The sequence below is a fragment of the Electrona antarctica genome (genome assembly GCF_951216825.1).
Source record: "Electrona antarctica genome assembly, chromosome: 3".
NCBI lineage: Eukaryota > Metazoa > Chordata > Actinopteri > Myctophiformes > Myctophidae > Electrona > Electrona antarctica.
In genome coordinates, this window is record NC_136808.1 from 51,000,705 (window position 1) to 51,025,812 (window position 25,108).

The 25,108-nt window shown below is 40.5% G+C and overlaps 1 protein-coding gene across 4 annotated transcripts; it reads left to right on the forward strand.

Annotated features, from left to right (window-relative positions):
* Positions 1-2,620: 2,620 nt before the first annotated feature.
* On the forward strand, positions 2,621-17,908 carry btbd10b (BTB (POZ) domain containing 10b). Of its 4 annotated transcripts, XR_013789666.1 has the most exons (10): positions 2,621-2,752; positions 7,201-7,345; positions 9,568-9,761; positions 10,097-10,415; positions 11,179-11,281; positions 12,727-12,847; positions 14,635-14,832; positions 15,389-15,499; positions 16,818-17,412; positions 17,485-17,908. XR_013789666.1 is itself a non-coding variant. In XM_079497250.1 (9 exons), the coding sequence occupies exons 2-9, from the start codon at positions 7,233-7,235 to the stop codon at positions 17,150-17,152; spliced, it is 1,494 nt and encodes a 497-aa protein (XP_079353376.1). In that variant the 5' UTR covers positions 2,621-2,752; positions 7,201-7,232; the 3' UTR covers positions 17,153-17,908. The 4 variants fall into 4 exon arrangements, 3 of the variants coding, with proteins under 3 accessions (XP_079353376.1, XP_079353378.1, XP_079353377.1); XM_079497250.1 differs by having other exon boundaries at positions 16,818-17,908; XM_079497251.1 differs by having other exon boundaries at positions 2,668-2,795; positions 16,818-17,908.
* Positions 17,909-25,108: the final 7,200 nt, after the last annotated feature.

Below are 25,108 nucleotides of genomic sequence, written 5' to 3' on the forward strand. Positions count from 1 at the left end.
AAAACAAGCATGCCAGGAGCCCTGTTGTTCTCGTGTCTGAGGTGATGAAAGCTGAATTAGTAGTGAGTTGTGGTAGAGGTGCCGTCATGCACATGCCTGTCCCCATCGAAGCATTGAAAGGGTGACATCACCATCAATAATGAAAGTGGCTCATCGATGACCAGGGGAGGGCTATGACATATAAAAAGGAAGGAGACTTTCTCAAAGTGCTCACACAAAAGTCTGATCAACAAGACTTACTCCATTTCTACATCCAAGCGACATTATTCTCAACAAAATCTGGTAAGAATACTGTAGCCTATATTGCTTTGTGTGTGGAAATCTTTGTAAATACACATAGTTTGACAAGATTTACTGGAATATATATATTTTTTAAATAATTAATTTCTAACATCCTCCTTTATTTTGCAGCTGATCAAGATGTTTTGTGCAAGATACTTGAGCACAGTCCTTTTTATAGTCTTCCTGTCCAGTTTCCACATGGAGGCAAAACCAGTCAGGTAATTTCCCTTTTAAATTTGGAAAAACATATCATATAGTAGGCCTACAGTAAAATACTCTGTGTTGATTTGCCCATTTGTACATTATCAGAGTTACATTTATATGAATGATTTTCAAGTGTGTAACCTATCATTATCTTCAGTCATGTTGTATAGTAGTATATTGAGTATGACATCATGTTTTGTTTGTCCCGCTGTGTGTAATGAAGTGTTTTGTCTATTTGGCTTACAGAAAGAGGTCAATCAGTGAGGTGCAGCTGATGCACAATGTTCGGGAACACAAGCAAGTGGGAGAAAGACAAGAGTGGCTTCAAGAAAAGTTAAAGGACATAACTGTCACACATGTTAGATCACAACACGAACAATCAAGGAAGATCAGAGACCTGTTTCCCTTTGACCGTTCAGGACCTGACATTAACGTGAGGTTGAACATATAGCTCTGTTCCATATCCCTAATGCCCTTGCTGCCGTTGCAAGGGCATTGAGGCTATATGGACCAGAGCTAGGTTGAACACAACCACGGTTATCTGCATTCTGCAATTATGTCTTACACTTACAAGAAAAGCTGCTAACAAACCTGACTGTGATGAGATGAGCTGTTTGTCTTCATGCATTATTGAATATTTCTTTGTCTCGTTTTTGTCAATGTATTTATTTATTTTTATTTATGTATTTATTAACATTTTTTATAAATGTTCTAGTGTTTATTTTATACATTTGGCAATTTAACTTTTAAGTAAAAGTTTACATTGTTGTTTGGTCTTGCAGGCCAAAAGCAAGAAGTAGCCTATATACCTTTTGCTCTTTTGCACTAGCTACACGTTGACGTGACGTGACTAGGGCCAGCTAAGTCACGTCAGTGTTTGTGTCCACTATTATTTATTTCTGGGTCTCTTTTCTTCTTCCTTTTTGTAAGTATCCCCCCCCCCCCCCCCCATGTTGTACTGTATAATGTTTTGAAATAAGGACCAATTTTTTCAAAGTCTTACAGTAAATATGCCTGTTCTTCACTTGTACATAATCTTTGCATTATTGTTTAATACTGCAATTTAAAAAGGAACAAATAAACTCTTATTTTTAATTACAGCATCGATACTTTTAATTTATATACCAATATTAATAGTACATTTCACTGAATAATTGATTGATTTAATTTTACATATGCAAACAATTTCAAACATTAAAAAAATGCAAAAAAAGCTCACAGCAGGTATTCACCGATGCGTTGTATATGGAAATAATATTGTTATTGTTATTGTTATTATTATTATTACCCTTATTATAATATTATTATTATATTCACAATTTTTCAAAAATAGCAGATTTACAAGCGTAGCGCGGCACTCGGTGCCGCGCTATGAGCTTGTAGATCTGCTATTTTTCAATAGCTAAAGCATAACATAATGCTAACACCAAAAGGGGTTCCCGCCCAAAATGGATTAAGCCAGAGTATAGGCACTCTCATGTAGGCGCTCCCTCACGCACGCACACACACACACCCACACACACATGATTATTATTATCATCATCATCATCATCATCATTATTATCATTATTATTATTATTATTATTATTATTATTATTAATGCTATTTTTAATATAATTAACTTAAATTAAAATAATTAAGGAGTAGAAGAAGAAAGGAAGCCCGGTTCATACTTCGTCGCACAACGGCACCAAAATAGCAGATCTACAAGCTCACAAGGAACTCAATTATTTTCGTTCCCATGCCACCAAAATGTGGAACGAATACCAACAGTCATTGAGACATGCAAATCCCTTGACTCCTTCAAAACTGCTCTCAAAGGGCACTACATAAAATCTTTTTACCTGATTTTCCTGTTTTTGGCTATATAGAAGTGTTTGTACAAAAATGTTATGATGAATTGAACATGGTGTCGGGTGCACAGTTAACAGTTTTGTATTGAGTTGTGCTTGAAATGTACTGAAATTCAATTTCAGAACTACTTCAATCAATCAATCAATCAATCAATCAATCAATCAATCAATCAATCAATCAATCAATCAATCAATCAATTAATCAATCAATCAATCAATCAATCAATCAATCAATCAATCAAACAACGCGTCGTGAGCTTGTAGGTCGGCTATTTTCAACACCGGAAGGAAGTTACAAGCCATGTAAACAACCATCGCGAGATAAGCAGAGAGTTCCAGCTGCAGCTACAAACACTAATGTCCTTTTTTGGACAGATCTAAAAGCAACGGGCCGTCCTGCCGTCCACAGACAGGTGTTTACACACTTTATATTCCTCCAGTTGCATTTATTTTAGCGTAAGTTATTGTAGTTATTTACTGTTTCCTTGAATGTTACTTTTGTTAGACGTCAGCTGGGTATATAGTGGGTGTTCGCTAGCCTATAGCTAACACTAGCCGACTGTTTAAGTGTTTTAGCAGGTTGTTTATTGATATCAAAGTGAGTTTTGTTTGTGTTATGTGAGTTGTGTGGTCTATAATAAATAACGTTAAATGTTAGAACGGACTTAGTGTCAACTGACTGCCCGCGTACACAGTTTTGTAACGAAGCTCTTCAGCCGTTTATCGTTAGACTCAGACTGCAACATAAGGTTATGATGTTACTGTAGCTAGGTTGAATTTAACAACGCTTAGCCTAGCCCTGGTCCATTAGCCCTGGTTACAGCGAGTCTCTCACTGACAGACAGAGAGAGAGAGAGAGAGAGAGAGAGAGAGAGAGAGTCTCTTACAGTGAGAGACTCGCTGTACGCACTGGACCAGGGCTATGGTCCAGTGCTTACAGCCAGTCTCTCACTGGCACTGGACCAGGGCTATAGCCTATGGTCCAGTGCTTACAGCCAGTCTCTCACTGGCACTGGACCAGGGCTATGGTCCATAGTCCTAATGCCCTTTGCTGCCGTTGTAATGAAGGCATTAGAGCTATGGATCAGAGCTACGCTTAGCCCAACGTTCATTGCATTATTTAAGTAAACTCTAAGCTTATATTTTGGATGTTCTCTATTATTAATGTTTGCTAGTCAACCCATATGGTTTTGTCATTTATATTGTAATTCATTATTGAAATTGATTGATATGAAATAATGCTTGTTGACAGTGGTGGAAGAAGTACTCGGATCCTTTAGTATAAGTAGAAATACCACAGGGTAAAAGTCCTGCATTCAAGCTCTTACTTAAATCAAAGTAAAACAGTATTGGTAGCCCCTTTCGGGAAACTTGTTTACCTTTTCTGTATTTGGGGAGACCGATGTCCCCAAATACCAAAAAGGTAAACAAGGGTGCCAAAGGTTCTACAGTATTGGCAAAATATGAATATATATATATATATATATATATATATATATATATCTATCTAAATAAGAAGCTAAAGTAAATGTATGCGAACAAGAAGGCACTGGAGCAGCTCAGACGATTTAGGCCCTTATTTTATTTGTAACAGGGTGCAAGTAAAAAGCGACAACGTTTCGATGTGTCAATTACATCTTCGTCAGGTCATAGCCCGAGGGGGCAACACAGTGAGGCTTAAGTACACACATGGTGCAGGGGGCAGGCCCTTGGTTAACCAATGACGTCACACAGCCAGCAATCATTAGTTCATACCTAATTTTCACGTGGAACCTAACAGTGAGGGATTATCCAGATGAAAGTTAAAGTGCATTGAGACTATAAATATACAGACTATAAATACACAGGTGTAGAAAGAATAGTACAAAAATAGAACATATTTGGTTTTCGTCAAGTTCATATTTGACAGTTGTCTCTTAATCCAAAAATGTTGCTCTATTTTTGTATTTGACACCTTACTTAAATATGAACTTGACAGCTTTCTCTTAACCAAAATGTTCTATTTTTGTACTTGACACTTTACTTAAATATGAACTTGATAGTTGTCTCGAAAACCAAATATGTTCTATTTTTGTACTATTCTTTCTACACCTGTGTATTTATAGTCTGTAAATGTATAGTCTCAATGCACTTTAACTTTCATCTGGATAATCCCTCACTGTTAGGTTCCACGTGAAAATTATGTATGAACTAATGATTGCTGGCTGTGTGACATTGGTTAACCAAGGGCCTGCCCCCTGCACCATGTGTGTACTTAAGCCTCACTGTGTTGCCCCCTCGGGCTATGACCTGACGAAGATGTAATTGACACATCGAAACGTTGTCGCTTTTTACTTGCACCCTGTTACAAATAAAATAAGGGCCTAAATCATCTGAGCTGCTCCAGTGCCTTCTTGTTCGCATATGTCCTGCTCCTGAGATGCACCAGATTGGCCTGCTATAGGCTAGAGGCGCGGCTGGAACTCCCTTCTACACTAAAGTAAATGTACTCATTGTACAGAATGCCCATTTTATACATAGGCTATTAAAAATAGCTAATTTACAAGCTCGCAATGCTTTAGATGGAGACACATTGTGGATTATGTGGAACTTGTAGATCTGCCACTGTATTGCCAATTTGGTAAATCTAGGCCACATCGCAAAGTAATTGAAGTTGTCAAATAAATAGAGTGGAATAAAAGGTACATTTGCCTAGTCTGAGATGTAGTCGAGTAGAAGTAAAAACATATATCAAGAAATTGCAATGCTGCTAAAATAAGTGCTTTGAACGTTTTGACCAAAGTGTAGTACTTGAGTTAAGGGCCATTCACGCTGAGCAGCACTATGACGATAACTATAAAAATGTAATTTTAAAAATCATTCCAAATCAAGTGGATGGCAGAGGTCAGAGGTCACACCAGCTTTATAACAAATACAATGGTGAACAGTGTAGTTATAGTTTAATCGTTATAGTGCGTGCTCAGTGTGAATGGTACACATTTTGTGCCCAAGACGTCCACAGACGTCCTGGGAATTACCACTGTGTGGTGCCCAGGATGTCTGTGGACGTCTTTGATTTTTTCTTTTTTTATATATATAAAAAATAAATAAAATGTCAAAAATAACATTGGGCACCCTGGGTCACTAGTTTGAAAATGTTGAAAGGGCACACAAAGCGTTTTAAATGTTCTTTACATCACTGCTTGTGGATGATGCTGGTAGATGATAAAGGTTAACTATTCTTTACATCACTGCTTGTGGATGATGATGAAGGTTAAATGTTCTTTACATCACTGCTTGTGGATGATGCTGGTAGATGATGAAGGTTAACTATTCTTTACATCACTGCTTGTGGATGATGCTGGTAGATGATGAAGGTTAAATGTTCTTTACATCACTGCTTGTGGATGATGCTGGTAGAGGATGATGATGGTTAACTATTCTTTACATCACTGCTTGTGGATGATGCTGGTAGATGATGAAGGTTAACTATTCTTTACATCACTGCTTGTGGATGATGCTGGTAGATGATGAAGGTTAACTATTCTTTACATCACTGCTTGTGGATGATGCTGGTAGATGATGAAGGTTAACTATTCTTTACATCACTGCTTGTGGATGATGCTGGTAGATGATGAAGGTTAAATGTTCTTTACATCACTGCTTGTGGATGATGCTGGTAGAGGATGATGATGGTTAACTATTCTTTACATCACTGCTTGTGGATGATGCTGGTAGATGATGAAGGTTAACTATTCTTTACATCACTGCTTGTGGATGATGCTGGTAGATGATGAAGGTTAACTATTCTTTACATCACTGCTTGTGGATGATGCTGGTAGATGATGAAGGTTCAATATTATTTACATCACTGCTTGTGGATGATGCTGGTAGATGATGATGGTTAACTATTCTTTACATCACTGCTTGTGGATGATGCTGGTAGATGATGAAGGTTAACTATTCTTTACATCACTGCTTGTGGTAGATGATGAAGGTTAACTATTCTTTACATCAATGCTTGTGGATGATGCTGGTAGATGATGAAGGTTAACTATTCTTTACATCACTGCTTGTGGATGATGCTGGTAGATGTCTAGATGATGAAGGTTAACTGTTCTTTACATCACTGCTTGTGGATGATGCTGGTAGATGATGAAGGTTAACTATTCTTTACATCAATGCTTGTGGATGATGCTGGTAGATGATGAAGGTTAACTATTCTTTACATCACTGCTTGTGGATGATGCTGGTAGATGATGAAGGTTAACTATTCTTTACATCAATGCTTGTGGATGATGCTGGTAGATGATGAAGGTTAACTATTCTTTACATCAATGCTTGTGGATGATGCTGGTAGATGATGAATGTTAACTATTCTTTACATCACTGCTTGTGGATGATGCTGGTAGATGATGAAGGTTAACTATTCTTTACATCACTGCTTGTGGATGATGATGAAGGTTAAATGTTCTTTACATCAGGGGTAGGCAACCTTAGGCACCAGTGCCAACATTGCACAAGGAGCGTGATCACTGGCACACTGGCAAGTGTGTGAGAGAGTATTTTTGGTTTTAAAATAAACTATTTAAAAAAATGTCAAATAAATGAAGTCCCTCACATTTGTGTGTAAATTACATCCTGCATTCTACATTCATTAAAACTGAACTCTGTTATTGCCCTGAGTCTAATGATCATTATAACAACATGAAAGGAAAAACTATATATTTGTGGACAAGCAAAATATGTTGACGTGGTGTCATTCAAATTAATGAATGTTGATATGGCACACTGACGATCTGGAAAATAAAAACATGGCACTTCATTTAAAAAAGGTCACAGACCCCTGCTTTACATCACTGCTTGTGGATGTTTCTGGTAGATGATGAAGGGTGAACTATCCAGACTGGACTGATGGCAGAGCGTCTACAGTCATATGATAGCAACTCCAGTGACGCCGAGAACTGGACTGAACACACAACAACAACAACAACCAGCCGACCTCGCAAACTCTGCAGGCATTCAAGGTGAGCCAATCCAACATATGTGACTAAATTTGACTGAGGGACTGCCATTGGATTTTTTTGAATTTTCGTTTTTTCATGTCATATGAAAGTAGGGAATCATAGCTTCAAATTGACATATTGGTTGTTCAGTTTGGCCCACCAGTTTTGGAGATATGGCTTATAGAGTAATGTCTTGCAGAAAACAGCGAGTTGAGAAAACGGGCTTGAAAGGTTCACTTCTGTGGTCTCTAACATTACACCTAGCTACATGTTTTAAGCATTTATTTCATATTTACATGTCGATTTCATCTCTGACACTTCTAAAAGCTCATAGCGCGCCACCGAGTGGCGCGCTACGAGCTTGTAGGTCTGCTATTTTTGAAAAATCGTAAGAATGCGGCACAAATCTTTGAATATATATTCTTTCAGAGCGAACGTTTTTTTTTTTTTTTTTTTTCTTTTTTACTTCAGGCCTAAATGTATTAATCTCATAGGTTAATCAAATAATTGATAATGAAAATTATCAACATGTTAACCCATTAAAACCGGGAACGCTTCTGTGTCATTTTAGATTTTAAAATGTCACTTTGTACATCTGCTATTTCTTTTTTTTTTTTTATGATATTTTTTGGGGGCTTTTTCTGCCTTTATTGATAGAATGAAAGTAGTCTGACAGGAAATGGGGAGAGAGATGGGGGGGCAAAGGACGTCGGGATCGGGAGTCGAACCCGCGGCACGCCGTCAGGCTGGCTCGGCAGCCTAGGTGCCCAGACGGTTGAGCTAACCGTCCATTTACCATTTACACCATAGAATGGAGTACTAGTGTATATTGCATGACACCGAACTACAGTATAAAGTATAGTAGTTTGGAAACATAGGGTTTTGATTCTTGCAACCACAACATTATGCTGTTTGCCAATGACGGAGTAATAATAGATTTTTTTTCTTACACAAATATCCATCAGCCTTTGCCAAAACTGGGTCCCATCTGGCCAAGACACAACATATTCTGGGTATTAACAACAAAGAGTCGATAGACTAGGTCCCATCTGGCCAAGACGCAACATATTCTGGGTATTAAGTATTAACAGCAAAGAGTCAATAGACAAAGGCTTAGTTTCCTCTACTTGTATTACACGTAATCACCATGAGGTGGCTGCGGTGGTCCATTCTCGGTGGAAGCAAGCCAAGTAAGGATACAAGTCCAACCCAGTGGTGCCTCGAAAGCAGACTTCACTTTAACCCATTTGGACCTGACGTCGATTCTACAAAATTACAGTTTTCTGAAAAACCTATGTTTCTATGTCAGTCGTTCTCAAACTATTTCATGTCAAGGACCCCCAAAATTATATGTAATTGGCCGCCGACCCCCATCTGAAAATATGTTGTTCCAGGGACCCCCCCCCAGAACCAACATTTTAGTTAAAAACATTGGCTCTGAAATAATATATTCAAAGACTTGCGCCACATTTTCACGTTATCATAAAACAATGAAAATATTAATAAGGTACAGCGATTGCAGTACAGATGATAAAGGACAGCATACATGGCATAAACTAAGAATAAAGTATACACAATATAAGTTAAAACATGAGTAAAAACAGACTTTTATCAGAAAAGGTTTGACATTGGTGGAACAGTGTACTCCTGTATATCATGATATTGCTACTAGCATTTCTTTTGATGAAGCTTCATCTATTCAGGTAATGGCTAAAGCTAACCAGTGATTCACTCTGTGGAAGAAGTGTAGCTTTGACATACTTGCTCAAAGTCTTTAATCGCCCCGGCCATCATTTTGCATGATGGCCGTGGCGCCTGATGGAGGGGAAAGGAACTGGTTGGAATAACGTGTTCCTTCCACGTGCTACGTCCAACCAGGGAAACTCCCCCCTGTCAGGTGTAAAGGAGCAACTTGGACACTCAGGCATGAAGGAAGCATGAGTTCAAGTCCGTTGCTCTCCCCATGTCCCCCATATATGGGGACTAGGTTGGCAGAGGGTGTGTAGAGCCCAGGGTCACATTAGATGATTGACACAGGGGTGACAAATGGGTTACAAAATCGTGGGATAAAAATTAGAAAAAAACTAAACAAAAGTGGGTTTGCCAATAGGGTGACTTCATTGTTGTTGGAGCAGCAGTAAATGGAAATGCTCAGTGGGGCCTGGCTCTCAGTTAGAATGCTAAGTATATCCACCGTTGATATTGAGCATGTCCTGCACTGTGGTCATTCTTCTCCTCCACAGTGCTCAGGCCCGAGCATCTCGAGTGGAGGAAGAGCAGGAGAAGATGAGCCTGCATGGTGCCAGCGGGGGCTGTGACCGCTCACGTGATCGCCGGCGCTCCGGTGACCGCTCCCGGGACTCCTCACACGAAAGAGAAGGCCAGCTCACCCCCTGCATTCGAAATGTCACCTCACCCACCCGCCAACACAACAGCGGTGAGTAAAGTGTGCTGAATGAATGTTGGGAAAAACAAGTACTGATCGATAGACATAAGACATGTAAGATGACCATGGGTTTTGCCCATTAGCCTATCATAGAAACGACAGAACCTTTCTAATGAGCACAATATGAAAGAGCTTATTAACTTAACATCGAAACCATTAGCCTTTTCATTCGACCATTAGCTGTCAAATTCTTTCTGCATTTTCGCAAATTGTCACACGGTAGTAAGAAATAGCATAAGTTATGTGTTTCACTACATTGGCTCTACACTCGGTTGAAGGTGAAACTTGTCTTCCGTAACCTTCTGGTTTTGCTTGTTTGTGTCCAGAGCGTGACAGTGGCCCACCGTCCAGGGCCAGCAGCCCACGGCCTCAGAGAATCTCCCCCAGCGGCTCCAGCAGCAGCGGAGTGGTCAGTAGTCGGAACAGCAGCCTGTCCAGTTCAGAGGGCACTGCCTTCAAGAGCTTAGGGGTTGGAGAGATGGTTTTTGTATATGAGAATGCTAAGGACGGAGGAGGAGGAGGGAGCGCTGGTGTCGGAACCCGGAGTATTAGGACCTCAGAGAGGGTCACCCTCATTGTTGACAACACACGCTTTGTGGTCGACCCTTCCATCTTCACTGCTCAACCCAACACTATGCTGGGGAGGTACAGTGCATTAGAATTATTTTGTCATTACATTCTAGTCTAGTAGCCAGCCCATAGAGCCCCATTGTGAAAGTTGAGTACACCAAGGTTTTATGTTAAAAATGTTTAGTATTGGTCCCCAGCATGTAGAAACTGCCGGATGCTAACTTGCTTATGTTGAGCAATTTTCATAATTGGCATAATGTTTGACCATACCAATTACAACCTATAGAAGGCAAAATATTAAAAATTTCATCATGCTTTATGTAGCATGTGATGTGTCAAACTAGGGGGTTTTCATGATGCTGAATCCATTCCGAGCATTAGTTTTGCAAAAAAACACTAATTGGGCTAAAAACGGCCAATACCGTCATCACAAATTGATGATGTCAGCACATTTGGGCAAGTGGGCATGGCCGTTTTAAGCCCAATGAGTGTTTTCTTTTGCAAAACTAATGCTTGGAATGGATTGAGCATCATGAAAACCCCCTCGTTTGACACATCACATGCTAGATAAAGCATAATGAAATTTTGAATATTTTGCCTTCTATAGGTTGTTAATGGTATGGTCACATATTATGAAAATTGCTCAACATATGCAAGTTAGCATCCGGCAGTTTCTACATGCTGGGGACCCATACTAAACATTTCTAACATAAAACGTTGGTGTACTCAACATGTCCGGGTTCACTTTTTTGGCTACTAGGCTATTCATCTATAGCAGAAGAAAATGCAGAATAATATGACATAAATTATACTGTATCCTGCTTTACCTTTTTAACAGAATGTTTGGATCTGGAAGAGAACATAATTTCACACGGCCCAATGAGAAAGGGGAATATGAGGTCGCAGAGGGCATCAGCTCCACAGTTTTCCGTGCCATTTTGGTCAGTCCCACAACACATTATTGTCTTCTCTTCTATCTTTTTTTTTTTTACCACGGATCATTATTTATGTACAAGGGCACTCCAGATTAGAGTGCATGTTGGCAATCTTAGGTGTGTGCATAAGCTGCTAAGCAAGAGGGCCTATTATAACATGATTTAACCCATTTAGGCCTGACGTCGAAATACAAAAAAAAGTCTTCTGAAATAATATATATTCAAAGAATTTGCGTCGCATTTTCACGATTTTCCAAAAATAGCAGACCTACAAGCTTGTAGATGTGCTATTTTTCAATAGCTAAAGTATAACATAACGCTTAGTTTAAAACACCAAAAGGGGTCCCCGCCCCAGAATGGGTTAAGCGCTTAAGTCCTATTTTCAATTGTTTTGGGGGAAACATGTTTCTAAATAGCCGGTCTATGAACATGTCAATGAACTGTTACAATATCCAGTGTTCAGCTGAACTGTGCTTGAATTCTTATTCTGTTCAGTGAATTTGTACAGGACTTCACATTTTATTGTGACATAATTATCACAATACAATTTCAACTTTATGTCAAGGTTGTATCAATCTGGGAACTCATAGTGCTGCTCACAGATTCATGAGAAATTAAGGTTGTATTAACTAACCACTGGCATACTCAATTTGTTTTTTATTTTTGAGCGGTGGACAACGTTCTTTTAAATTGCTCTGTCTGTCTGTTTAGACTAGTAGGACCCATTGGCCCTTGCAGATGCCGGACCATTCACACTAAGCACTCACCCATTGACCACTGCAACACACACACACACACACACACACACAGAGCACAATTTACAATTTAGGCATTTAGCAGACGCTCTTAATCCAGAGCGATTTACATTAAGCAAGAACAAAAAAGCACACATACATCACATAAAAAAGCATTTATCATGAAACATGCACCGCTCAGTTCAGTGTCTGATTTTGTATTATATTTGTGTACTAGTACAAGAACAACCCTGTTAAACATTGGCCATTTAACAACAAAAGATACATTTTTAGCAAAATGTGATTTATTTTAAACTGCAGTATAAATAAACCGTAATGATTGATATGTCAGAACTCTTACAAGGAAATGAAGATGAAAATTATGTTGTACAAAATGAATACTAGTAGATTGGAAGCTAATGCAGGTTTAACCCATTCTGGCCGGGAACCCCTTTTGGTGTTTTAACTAAGCATTATGTTATACTTTAGCTATTGAAAAATACCAGATCTACAAGCTCATAGCGTGCCACCGAGTGGCGCGCTACGAGCTTGTAGGTCTGCTATTTTTGAAAAATCGTGAAAATACGGCACAAATCTTTGAATATATATATATATATTCTTTCAGAGGACTTTTTTTTATTTCAACGTCAGGCCTAAATGGTTTAAGCTAACAATGTCATATTTATACTTTTGAGTCATTTTGTCAACAATTGGCAGGATTACTACAACTCTGGTCTGATCCGCTGCCCTGATGGAATCTCCATACCGGAGCTGCGGGAGGCCTGTGACTATCTGTGCATCTCATTTGACTACAGCACCATCAAGTGTCGAGACCTTAGTAAGTATTAGGGGTGTGCTGAAATATCGATATGGCGATATATATCGATACGTCCTCCCGTGATAAATAATCGATATCGGAAAAACCCCCCTTTTTTTTCTTTTTTTTTTTTTTTAGAAATTTGAAATGTTGTTCATAATGAAGTGATGAACAACATGTTTAGAAAAGGAGGAAATGACAGCTAAAATAAAGCAAATCCCACTCAGATTCCACAGCAACCAGAAGTACTGAATTACTGGATGGTGATTTGTCCAAAGTCTCCAAACAGCTTTGTGGGAATACAAAATGCTGCATTTTTTCAGTTCCAAGTATTTTGTAGTTGCATATATCGTGATATATCGTTGATGAAATTGCATACAATATATCGATATATCGCAAATATCGCAATATATCGTGATATTATCGTTATCGAGGGCCTAATATCGCGATATATATCGTATCGTGAGGAACCCATATCGTCCCACCCCTAGTAAGTATCCCTTCTGCATCACTTTATGTTTTCAATGAACGTCATGTGTCATTTTATTTAACCCATTTAGGCCTGAAGTCTTTTTTAAAACGTATTTTTTTTCTGAAAAACCTCATGTTTCTATATCAGTGATTCTCAATATTTCATGTCAAGGACCCCAAAAAATAATATGTAATATGCCGCCGACCCCCATCTGAAAATATGTTGATCCAGGAGGCAGGGACCCCTCGGAAGTAAAGATTTGAGTTAAAAACAGAAAAGATTTGAGGAACATGTCCACGATTTTAAAAAAATAGCAGACTGCCGTGCTATGAGCTTGTAGATTGCTATTTTTCAACAGCTATGGCATAACATAATGCTTAAAATACCAAAAGGGGTTCCCACCCAGAATAGGTTAATAAGACAAAATGTCCTTATGAACCAAGTTCAGTAAAGTAATTTTGTACAATGGGTGCTTGTCCCTGTTGCGCTTAAAGGACCACTTCACCACTTTTCAACATCTCTTCATATAATTGGTCCTCACTAATGTTCATGATAAAACACCACCATTTTTTCCTACTCAGTCTGTGTCTCATAGGAGGGCTTTGGGCAGTTCATACACCCGTCCATCAGTGACATCATCATTAGGCAGATTTTTTTTAAACAAGATTTGTTTTAAAATATATTTAGTTTTTTATTATCGTGAGAACGATGGCTTCAACTTTTGCATTGCAACTTTTCAGGAAAAGAAAGCCTGCCGTTTCTATTAGCTTGGATTCACCATCGATGATGTCACTGGTGGACGGGTTTCTGAACTGCCCACAGCCTTCCTATGAGACACAGACTGAGTAGGAAAAAATGGTGGTATTTTATCATGAACATTAGTTAGGACCAATTATAGGAAGAGAAGTTGAAAAGTGGTGAAGTGGTCCTTTAAGGCTCACTCAACCCCTTTTAATGTAAACCAACAGTGTTCCTCCAAACAACTCATTTAGTTGTCTTTCTATCCAGGCAACAGTTTAGTTGCAGTTTAGTTGGGAAAGGGGTTCCCATCCAGAATGGGTTAAATTGATAATTAAGCCAACAATTTATTTGTATTGTTAAATGTTGCTTTTTTTGTTTGTCTTTTAAAAGGAGCATACATAAATGTATACCATTCGTCTACCAGCGTTAATTGTGTATTACGTGCATATTACATTTGGGGTATTAAAAAAAAAATCAACAACAGTTAATTAACCGGATAATGCTATCGGCTACCCGGCTGGGAGATTAACCGCTACCGACATCCCTAATTCATAGTGGCGTCCTTCCTTCCTGATGTAATCTGTTCTTTTATCAGGTGCCCTGATGCACGAACTGTCTAATGATGGTGCACGGCAGCAGTTTGAGTTCTACCTGGAGGAGATGGTTGTACCTCTGATGGTGGCTAGTGCCCAGAATGGAGAACGGGAGTGTCACATAGTAGTGCTCACTGATGATGATGTGGTGGACTGGGATGAAGAGTATCCACCACAGATGGGTGAAGAGTACTCGCAGAGTAAGCATGTTTTCCCGCTCTTTTTGAATTCTATATATACCCCCTACCCTCCTCCCCACTTTGATATAGAATCTGTAGAGAGCGTCGCAGTCCTGCCCCCTTTCATGACGACGCCAGGCCCAGGAAATGAATCCCAATGCATTTTTCCTCATAGACATTTCAAAAAGTATTTATTGTAAGACTTTTTAAGCGGCGTACGAAGCCAACTCGAGTCGTGACAAATCATGACAACAAACACAATATTTTGGACCAAACAAATAATTACAAAGAAGAAAAACGACAAAAGTGTTGTAACCTGCTGTTTTTTTCCTACTTTCTAATTCTTTGTTTGACCCAAAACATTGTGTTTATTGTCATGATTTTGTCACGACAAGAGTTGGCTTTGTCCGCGGCGTAAACGTCTTTAAATAAATACTTTCTGAAAAGTCTATGAGGAAAATGAACAGGGATTTATTTTCCGGGTCTCTCGAGGGGGCGGGACTGCGACGCTCTATATGCTGACAATTAATAGCAAGTTTTAATGTCCTGCTGCGCCTCTTTCTTTCTCTTTTTGCAGTCATATACAGCACAAAACTGTACAGGTTTTTCAAGTATATTGAAAATCGTGATGTTGCCAAATCAGTGTTGAAGGAGAGGGGACTGAAGAAAATTAGATTGGGCATTGAAGGTGAGTTGCACCATTAAATAACCATACTTTTATGATCCTAGGATAGAGTCGGCTTACTGTATGTAGTTTCTGTTGAAATGTTAAATGCCTGGAAGATCCATCAGCCACCCTTTATACTGCCCCCTCCAATGTTTCTTTAAAACGGGGATTATTGTCCAAATCAATCTGTGCTTTCAATTTGATTAAAGGAGCATTCAGTGATTTGGGTGATTTGGAAAACCACCCAGTCCGCCCCGGTAACAAAATGTGCACATGCACGCTCTACAGTGGGGGGGAAGTGCAACAGGCCAACAGCATGTGCACCAAGGCCCGCCCCCTCTCATCCTGATTGGATAAAGGTTTTGCCACCCGCCACCAAAACTGAAACTAGGGGTTTTTGACCCCAGGGGCTCACTGGGGACAGGGAGGAACTCCTTATATGGTCAGCACACTCTATAGTAGGGAGGATTATCCAGAAAAAAAGAAAAAATAAGTGATATTTGAATTAATTCAAATCACTGAATATACCTTTAAAACACAACAATTATGCAACTTTGACTAAAAGGAAGTACTTACGTTTTGGAAGTAAAGTTTAGCATTGGGGGCACGGTGGCACAGTCGGTAGTGCCGTCGCCTCACAGCTAGAAGGTCCTGGGTTCAATTCCCGCTCGGGACGCTGTGGGTGCTGCAGGCGGCGTGTTTCCTCCTCCGCATCATCAGTGCCCATACCCGAGGCGGGGTTGGCGAAAGGGCCTTTCTGTGTGGAGTTTGCATGTTCTCCCCGTGTCCACTAGGGTAGGTACCCTCACAAAAAACATGCAGTAATCCTGGTCTCTAAACTGCCTCCCCCTGGCCAGCCAGGGCGCCTGATGGAGGGGAAAGGAACTGGTTGGAATAACGTGTTCCTTCCACGCGCTACGTCGAACCAGGGAAACTCCCCCCTGTCAGGTGTAAAGGAGCAACTTGGACACTCAGGCATGAAGGAAGCAATGAAGCATGAGTTCAAGTCCGTTGCTCTCCCCATGTCCCCCATATATGGGGACTAGGTTGGCGGAGGGTGTGTAGAGCACATTAGATAATTGACAAAGGGGTGAAAATGGGTTACAAAATCGTGGGATAAAAATTAAAAAGAAAAAAAGTTTAGCATTGGTTAAACATGCACTACCAGTACCTACCTGGTATGGTGACTTCATATCAATTGTCATGTCCTTGTTTACATGATCTGAAATAACTATTCACTCAACTAGAGTGTGGTCATCATCATCATCATCATCACAGTGGAAACCAAAGACCGTATTGTTCCTCTCCCCGATCACACATCGTATGTCCTCTCCTGCAGGCTACCCCACCTACAAAGAGAAGGTCAAAAAGCGCCCCGGAGGTCGTCCAGAGGTCATTTATAACTACGTCCAGAGGCCCTTCATTCGCATGTCTTGGGAGAAGGAGGAGGGTAAGAGTCGCCACGTGGACTTCCAGTGTGTCAAGTCCAAGTCCATCACCAACCTGGCGGCGGCAGTCTCGGACATCCCCCAAGACCAGCTGGTGGTGATGCACCCCGGGCCCCAGGTGGACGAGCTGGACAACCTGCCCAACCACCAGCCCCCCGCTGGGAGTCACTACAGCAACAATTATAGCAATGAGCCTGACCCTGACTCCCCCTCCCCTGCCCTCTGAGAACACAGACTGCAGGCTTGATCCATGAGCCTGACCCTGACTCCCCCTGCCCTCTGAGAACAGCCTGACCCTGACTCCCCCTCCCCTGCCCTTTGATTATAACAGACTGCGGGCTTGATCCATACGAAGTTGAGCGTGGGTGTCATGATGCGCAGATCTACACATTTGCAACATGCATTGGGGGAGTCTGTAGATCAGTTCAATTTCTGCACGCAACTTAACCCATTTTGGGCGGGAACCCCTTTTGGTGTTAGCATTATGTAATGCTTTAGCTATTGGAAAAATAGCAGATCTACAAGCTCATAGCGCGGCACTCGGTGCCGCGCTATGAGCTTGTAGCTCTGCTATTTTTTAAAGAATCGTGAAAAGTGACATGAAAGTGTTTGAGAACGACTGACATAGAAAAACATAGCTTTTTCAAGAAAACAGTCAGGATTTAGAAGACATTTGCAGAATCGTTCCCAGGTCAAAATGGGTTAAGTATAGATCAGGCTTACTCTTTCAATGCCCATTTACTTTACCCCGTATACCCCACTGTCTCCCAGCATGCTGCAGCATGGACCACCAGGGGGCAGCATAACCATATTGCCTTGACACCTCCTTTGCAGCCTTAGAGCCTCAACAACCAGAATAATGAGGGACATAAGACTTGTAAAGGAAGATTTCTCTCAGTTTGTTTTTTTTACTTGACCAAAGGAATTTATTTTTCTGTTCGTTATTTGAATTAAACTGAAAAAACACAATGTATTAATATTATTATTTTTCTAATCTTTATCCCACGATTTTGCAACCCATTTTTTTTCACAGTGTCAATTATCTAATGTAATCCTGGGCGCTACACTTCCTCTGCTAACCTGGGGACTGACCTCATGCTTCCTTCTATGCATGAGGAGTCCAAACTGCTTCTTTTCACCTGACAGGGGGGAGTTTCCCCAGCCAGACGTAGCACGTGGAAGGAACACGTTATTTCGACCAGTTCCATTCCACTCATCAGGCTGGCCATGGGAGGTAGTTTAGAGACCAGGATTACTGCATGTTTTTGTGAGGGTACCTACCCTAGGGGACACGGGGAGAACATGTGAGGGTACCTACCCTAGGGGACACAGGGAGAACATGCAAACTCCACACAGAAAGGCCATTTCGCCAACCCCGCCTTGGGTATGGGCACTGATGACGCGGAGGAGGGAATATTATTAGGGAATATTATTATTATTAACGAAGGTTATTGTACTTTTTTTTTTTGGTGAGATTGGGGCTGTGCACTCTTTGCGGTGTCACACTGTCTATTCTCCTTGGTTTTATTTACCGTAACTGGACTGGACATGGATTGTGGGAGATCTAAATAATGAATTGTGAGATAATGCTTTAAGAGTAACATCAGATATTTCTGGCCATAGAGTAAAGCCTCTGGTATGGCTATCAACATTCAGTGTCGTGATTTCCAATCAAACTCCAATCAAACAAATTAATTTGTAACAGGAGATAGTCATTTGCCGGGTCTGATGCAGTTTTGCGCTGTTTCTCATAGCCAAGTACTTGTACTGTACTATAGTACATAGGTACATAGTACTTCAGGAGAAAACAGGATGGTGTGGTCAGAACTGTTTCTCATAGCCAACTCCTTCAGGAGAAAACAGGATGGTGTGGTCAGAACTGTTTCTCATAGCCAACTCCTTCAGGAGAAAACAGGATGTTGTGGTCAGAATTGCTTGATATCAGGTTGAAATGAAAAATCCTAAAATAATAAAGAGAAATGATGGCCTCTTGTGGATTTGTTCATCATTAATCTAAAACCTATTTTCAGTTAATTTACATAACCATATCAGAAGTTTCCCCACTGCTTGCAATAACGGTAGTTTTAAAGGCAGGGTGAATGATATTTATAACGGTAGTTTTAAAGGCAGGGTGAGTGATATTTATAACGGTAGTTTTAAAGGCAGGGTGAGTGATATTTATAACGGTAGTTTTAAAGGCAGGGTGAATGATATTTATAACGGTAGTTTTAAAGGCAGGGTGAGTGATATTTATAACGGTAGTTTTAAAGGCAGGGTGAATGATATTTATAACGGTAGTTTTAAAGGCAGGGTGAGTGATATTTATAACGGTAGTTTTAAAGGCAGGGTGAGTGATATTTATAACGGTAGTTTTAAAGGCAGGGTGAGTGATATTTATAACGGTAGTTTTAAAGGCAGGGTGAGTGATATTTATAACGGTAGTTTTAAAGGCAGGGTGAGTGATATTTATAACGGTAGTTTTAAAGGCAGGGTGAGTGATATTTATAACGGTAGTTTTAAAGGCAGGGTGAGTGATATTTATAACGGTAGTTTTAAAGGCAGGGTGAGTGATATTTATAACGGTAGTTTTAAAGGCAGGGTGAGTGATATTTATAACGGTAGTTTTAAAGGCAGGGTGAATGATATTTTTGGTTAAAAACAAAACCTTTAAAGCACTATTTTCTGATAGTAATCATTGGTATAGATTGTTCAGTAACAGGAGTCGGTCCCCCATCCAGGCCAATCGGCAGCAGCTATCCCGCCTCTAGCTGCTGCTGATTGGCCAGGCCGTTTTGTGGCCGGGCATCAAGTCTGCCTGAGAGTTCCCAGATGGGAGCAGGAGGGGGGAACCCAGTGTACTCTCTGCTGCCCCATCTGGCGGAGTCAGGTTACCATCTCTCCTGCTCTTCAATAAACTTATTTTCAGATGGGTGGAAAATCCAATTTATCATTTTTATAGTGTTCCAATATTTTGTTCGCACATTTCTTTGTGTCATCACTTCCAATTTAATTTGTTTAATCTGTATCCTGTCTGAGTTCTCTCCCCTGGTTAGATGAAATTGGTATCCTGAAATTTATTTTCCAATTCTGGAGAAACATGGAGACGACCTGTTACTGAAGGAACGCTAGCAATGATTAGTTGCTAGTTGACGACAAATAGCCGATCTACAAGCTCAAAACGCGTCGTGCTGCGGCGTGTTTTGAGCTTGTAGATCGGCTATTTTTTGCTATATTTGAATTGAAATCTTGAATTCTTGGATCCTGAAAATTAACATTTTCATGTAATTTCAAATGCCTTTAATTATACTTGTGTTGAGCAATGACCTACTAATTTAGACTGAAGTAGTCTAACTTGTCGTCTAGAATTGTAACAGCTGAAACCAATATATCAGTTTTTCTGACATTAACCTCGGGGCCACATTAAGTGAAGGTGGGGGCCGCATGTGGCCCCCGGGCTGCCAGTTGCCCACCCCTGGACTATACTATCACAATATAGAACTGCTATCTCCTCACGCTCTGTGACCTAGTGCTCTGATCACTAGGTGTGAAGGGTATGTTTCTGCTAAGGTGTCAAGTTTATTTTGCATTTAAATTACCAATACAGCATTTTGAGCTGTCATCAGCTGGGGCGACTGTGGCTCAAGAGGTAGAGCAGGTCGTCCAATGATCCATGGGTCGGCGGTTCGAATCCCGGCTCCTCCTGTCTACATGTCGAAGTGTCCTTGGGCAAGACACTGAACCCCAAATTGCTCCCGATGTGCTGGTTGGTACCTTGCATGGCTTCCGCCGCAATCAGTGTATGAATGTGTGTGTGAATGGGTGAATGTAATGCACAATCTATGTAAAGCGCCTTGGATAAAGGCGCTATATAAATGCACCATTTACCATTTATTATTAAATTAAACAATTAACTGCAATATAAAATCTAACAAAGGCTCCGTTGTTAATTGGCAGCCATCTTACAGTTTCAATTCAAGCTGGTAAACTCGTCTGCTGTTAATTATTATTAACTACAGGAAATGTACTCCTGAGCTGATGCTATGCAAAATGTAAGGCTTAGTTAAAGATATAGGCCTATGTGACCTTAAGATATAGGCCTATGTGACCTTAAGATATAGGCCTATATGACCTTAGATGCCCTCAATGTAGGGAGCCCTGGACTGTAACAGCCATCTGCTGCCTCTACATGCCTTTACATAGATTGTTGCCTCTGCCGTATGTATGAGTTCCTCTGACACAGCTGGGATACAGTCAGTCAGAGTCGGATATAAGGTTCAAACTTCAAGCACATTTATTGTGGAGATGGAAACGGACTCATGAGTATGTGGGGATGACTGATTTATCCTCTAAGTCCATTTGATCACACCACTGCTCATACCTAATCTGACTCCGCCAGATGGGGCAGCAGAGAAGCAGGAGGGGGGGAACCCAGTGTACGCTCTGCTGCCCCATCTGGCGGAGTCAGGTTAGGTCATACCTAGCTCAGAGTCATTTGTTTGACTCAGGCCACATGTGACTTTTTGAATCAGCCATCACTCTCACTCTCACCACAGTGTTGTCTTCACCTTTACCACTTGTACTACACTGACCAATTCATTCATCCTACACCTCTCATATTCTCCCCATCTGAGCAAGGTCTGGCCGTCTGGGCTGCTTTTTGCCAATGACCAGTGATAGGGGAGCAGTAGAAGGCTATGGACCAGTGATAGGGGAGCAGTAGAAGTCAATGACCAGTGATGGGGGAGCAGTAGAAGCCAATGACCAGTGATAGGGGAGCAGTAGAAGCCAATGACCAGTGATAGGGGAGCAGTAGAAGCCAATGACCAGTGATGGGGGAGCAGTAGAAGCAAATGACCAGTGATGGAGCAGTAGAAGCCAATGACCAGTGATAGGGGAGCAGTAGAAGCCAATGACCAGTGATAGGGGAGCAGTAGAAGCCAATGACCAGTGATAGGGGAGCAGTAGAAGGCTATGGACCAGTGATAGGGGAGCAGTAGAAGCCAATGACCAGTGATAGGGGAGCAGTAGAAGGCTATGGACCAGTGATAGGGGAGCAGTAGAAGGCTATGGACCAGTGATGGGGGAGCAGTAGAAGCCAATGACCAGTGATGGGGGAGCAGTAGAAGCCAATGACCAGTGATAGGGGAGCAGTAGAAGGCTATGACCAGTGATAGGGGAGCAGTAGAAGCCAATGACCAGTGATGGGGGAGCAGTAGAAGGCTATGGACCAGTGATGGGGGAGCAGTAGAAGGCTATGGACCAGTGATAGGGGAGCAGTAGAAGCCAATGACCAGTGATAGGGAAGCAGTAGAAGTCAAAAGTAAGACATGCCTTCAAGCAAGTGGAAGTAAAACTGCACCAGAAGGCAGGAGCTGACTACGAGAAGATGGTATGTTTGTTGTATTGAAGTTCAGATTATTTTCCAGTATTGTCCTATCCTCCTCATCAGTGGATATCAAGTATTTTTATGTCAAGGACTAGGACACCATCTGAAAATAAATAAATAATATATATAATATATATATATATTTGCCAAGAACACCCGTAAGAGACGAATTGGGTTGTTAATAAAGTAAATAAAAGTTGAAGATTTTTCACCTTTAAAAAATAGATTTCAATTCCAATAAGTACTGTATAAAACCCATTTTGGGCGGGAACCCCTTTTGGTGTAAGCATTATGTTATGCTTTAGCTATTGAAAAATAGCAGATCTACAAGCTCATAGCGCGCCACCAAGTGGCGCGCTATGAGCTTGTAGATCTGCTATTTTAGAAAAATCGAAAGACTGAAACATAGCTTTTTCAGAAAACTGTCAGGATTTAGAAGACATTTATAGAATCGTTCCCAGGTCAAAATGGGTTAAAGTGAGTACCGTCGTCAAGGACCCCTGGGGGTCCCCAGACTCCACATCTACCCTTTGTTTGCAGTCATCTTGTGAGCGTATTCTATTGAATGAGCAGCAGTGCTCTGGCTTTCCTCAAAGCATGCTCTCAGAGACTCAGACCCTGGCCCAAGGACCCAGGCCCGACAATAAATACTGGACAAATGTACTTACTGCAGTGAATGCTCCACTAACACACTTTTTGTATTATATTAAGTTAGGCCTGGAAGGCTTCTGGCTTTGAATCCTCCATTAACCGACCATGTTATGTCCTGCTTGAATGCAATATATTATTAGCCTGAATATATCAGACATATTTGATGTAGATATGGTGGTTTAACCATAGAAAAACCCATATTCTCATATGTATTCTTCAATGGCTACTATTAATGAGTTTGCCACTGCCCAGTTTTAACTTGTTATCATATATATATTCAAATATATCAAATATATTCTCTCTATTATATTCATTATGATCAGTAAGAATAAAGAAAACGTCTTCATCCGAGAGTATTTAATGGATGTTCAAAGCTGAGCTGTTTTGTTTGATCTGGTCCAGGATCAGCACTAAGAAGATGGTGAACAAAGATGGTAAGTTAACTCATTGCTGGGCTTTCCTCCCAAATATACATTTTATTGGATCGATCCATCCACTCAATCACTTTGTCTGGGAGGAGATGATTTGAGGTTTAACCATATCACTAAACACAACAGCTATTTTTAATTACAAAAAAATGTCCCCCTAAATTACAACCTATTTTCTTTGTTTAAACCAATTAGAGTTTAACGTCCTTAGTTTACTGTTCTCAGACTCAGGCCTATCTTACAAGGCTTTTAAATTTGATTATTAGGCCTTTTATTTGTTCCTTTAATGACACTGACTGTAAAGAAACCCACAGTCTGACTACTTGACTTGAACTAAAGTGTATGACAAAATGCGTGCAAATACATAATATTGTATTTGAGGGAATACACACAATGATCCTGGTGTCTGGAAGCTGTGATGATTGTATGAAGATGATGAAGCTGGGCACTCAAAAATAGCCAATCTACAAGCTTGCAACGCGCGTTGTGAGCTTGTTATTTTCGTTAGCATGACTCTTTTGAATGTCAAAGTAGGGCATTCATTTATGTAAAAACAAAGGGTTGAAATATGGAAAGATGAGGTTTCTGCCTGATAGTGACTGTAGTAAACATGAATATGCCTACATAAGATGTGTGTGCATTGACATGCACATCAATATGCCTACATAAGATCTGTGTGCATTGACATGCACATCAATATGCCTACATAAGATGTGTGTGCATTGACATGCACATCAATATGCCTACATAAGATGTGTGTGCATTGACATGCACATCAATATGCCTACATAAGATGTGTGTGCATTGACATGCATATCAATATGCCTACATAAGATGTGTGTGCATTGACATGCATATCAATATGCCTACATAAGATCTGTGTGCATTGACATGCACATCAATATGCCTACATAAGATGTGTGTGCATTGACATGCACATCAATATGCCTACATAAGATGTGTGTGCATTGACATGCATATCAATATGCCTACATAAGATGTGTGTGCATTGACATGCATATCAATATGCCTACATAAGATGTGTGTGCATTGACATGCACATCAATATGCCTACATAAGATGTGTGTGCATTGACATGCATATCAATATGCCTACATAAGATGTGTGTGCATTGACATGCATATCAATATGCCTACATAAGATGTGTGTGCATTGACATGCACATCAATATGCCTACATAAGATGTGTGTGCATTGACATGCATATCAATATGCCTACATAAGATGTGTGTGCATTGACATGCACATCAATATGCCTACATAAGATGTGTGTGCATTGACATGCATATCAATATGCCTACATAAGATGTGTGTGCATTGACATGCACATCAATATGCCTACATAAGATGTGTGTGCATTGACATGCATATCAATATGCCTACATAAGATGTGTGTGCATTGACATGCACATCAATATGCCTACATAAGATGTGTGTGCATTGACATGCACATCAATATGCCTACATAAGATGTGTGTGCATCGACATGCATATCAATATGCCTACATAAGATCTGTGTGCATTGACATGCATATCAATATGCCTACATAAGATGTGTGTGCATCGACATGCATATCAATGTGAAGCTACTCTGTAGGAAGAAGCACAGGCATATGATCTGTTATAACTATAACTAAAAAAACATCGCATGGATGCACCTGGGACGTATATCCTCAGTGATGTATCCTGAGGTCAAC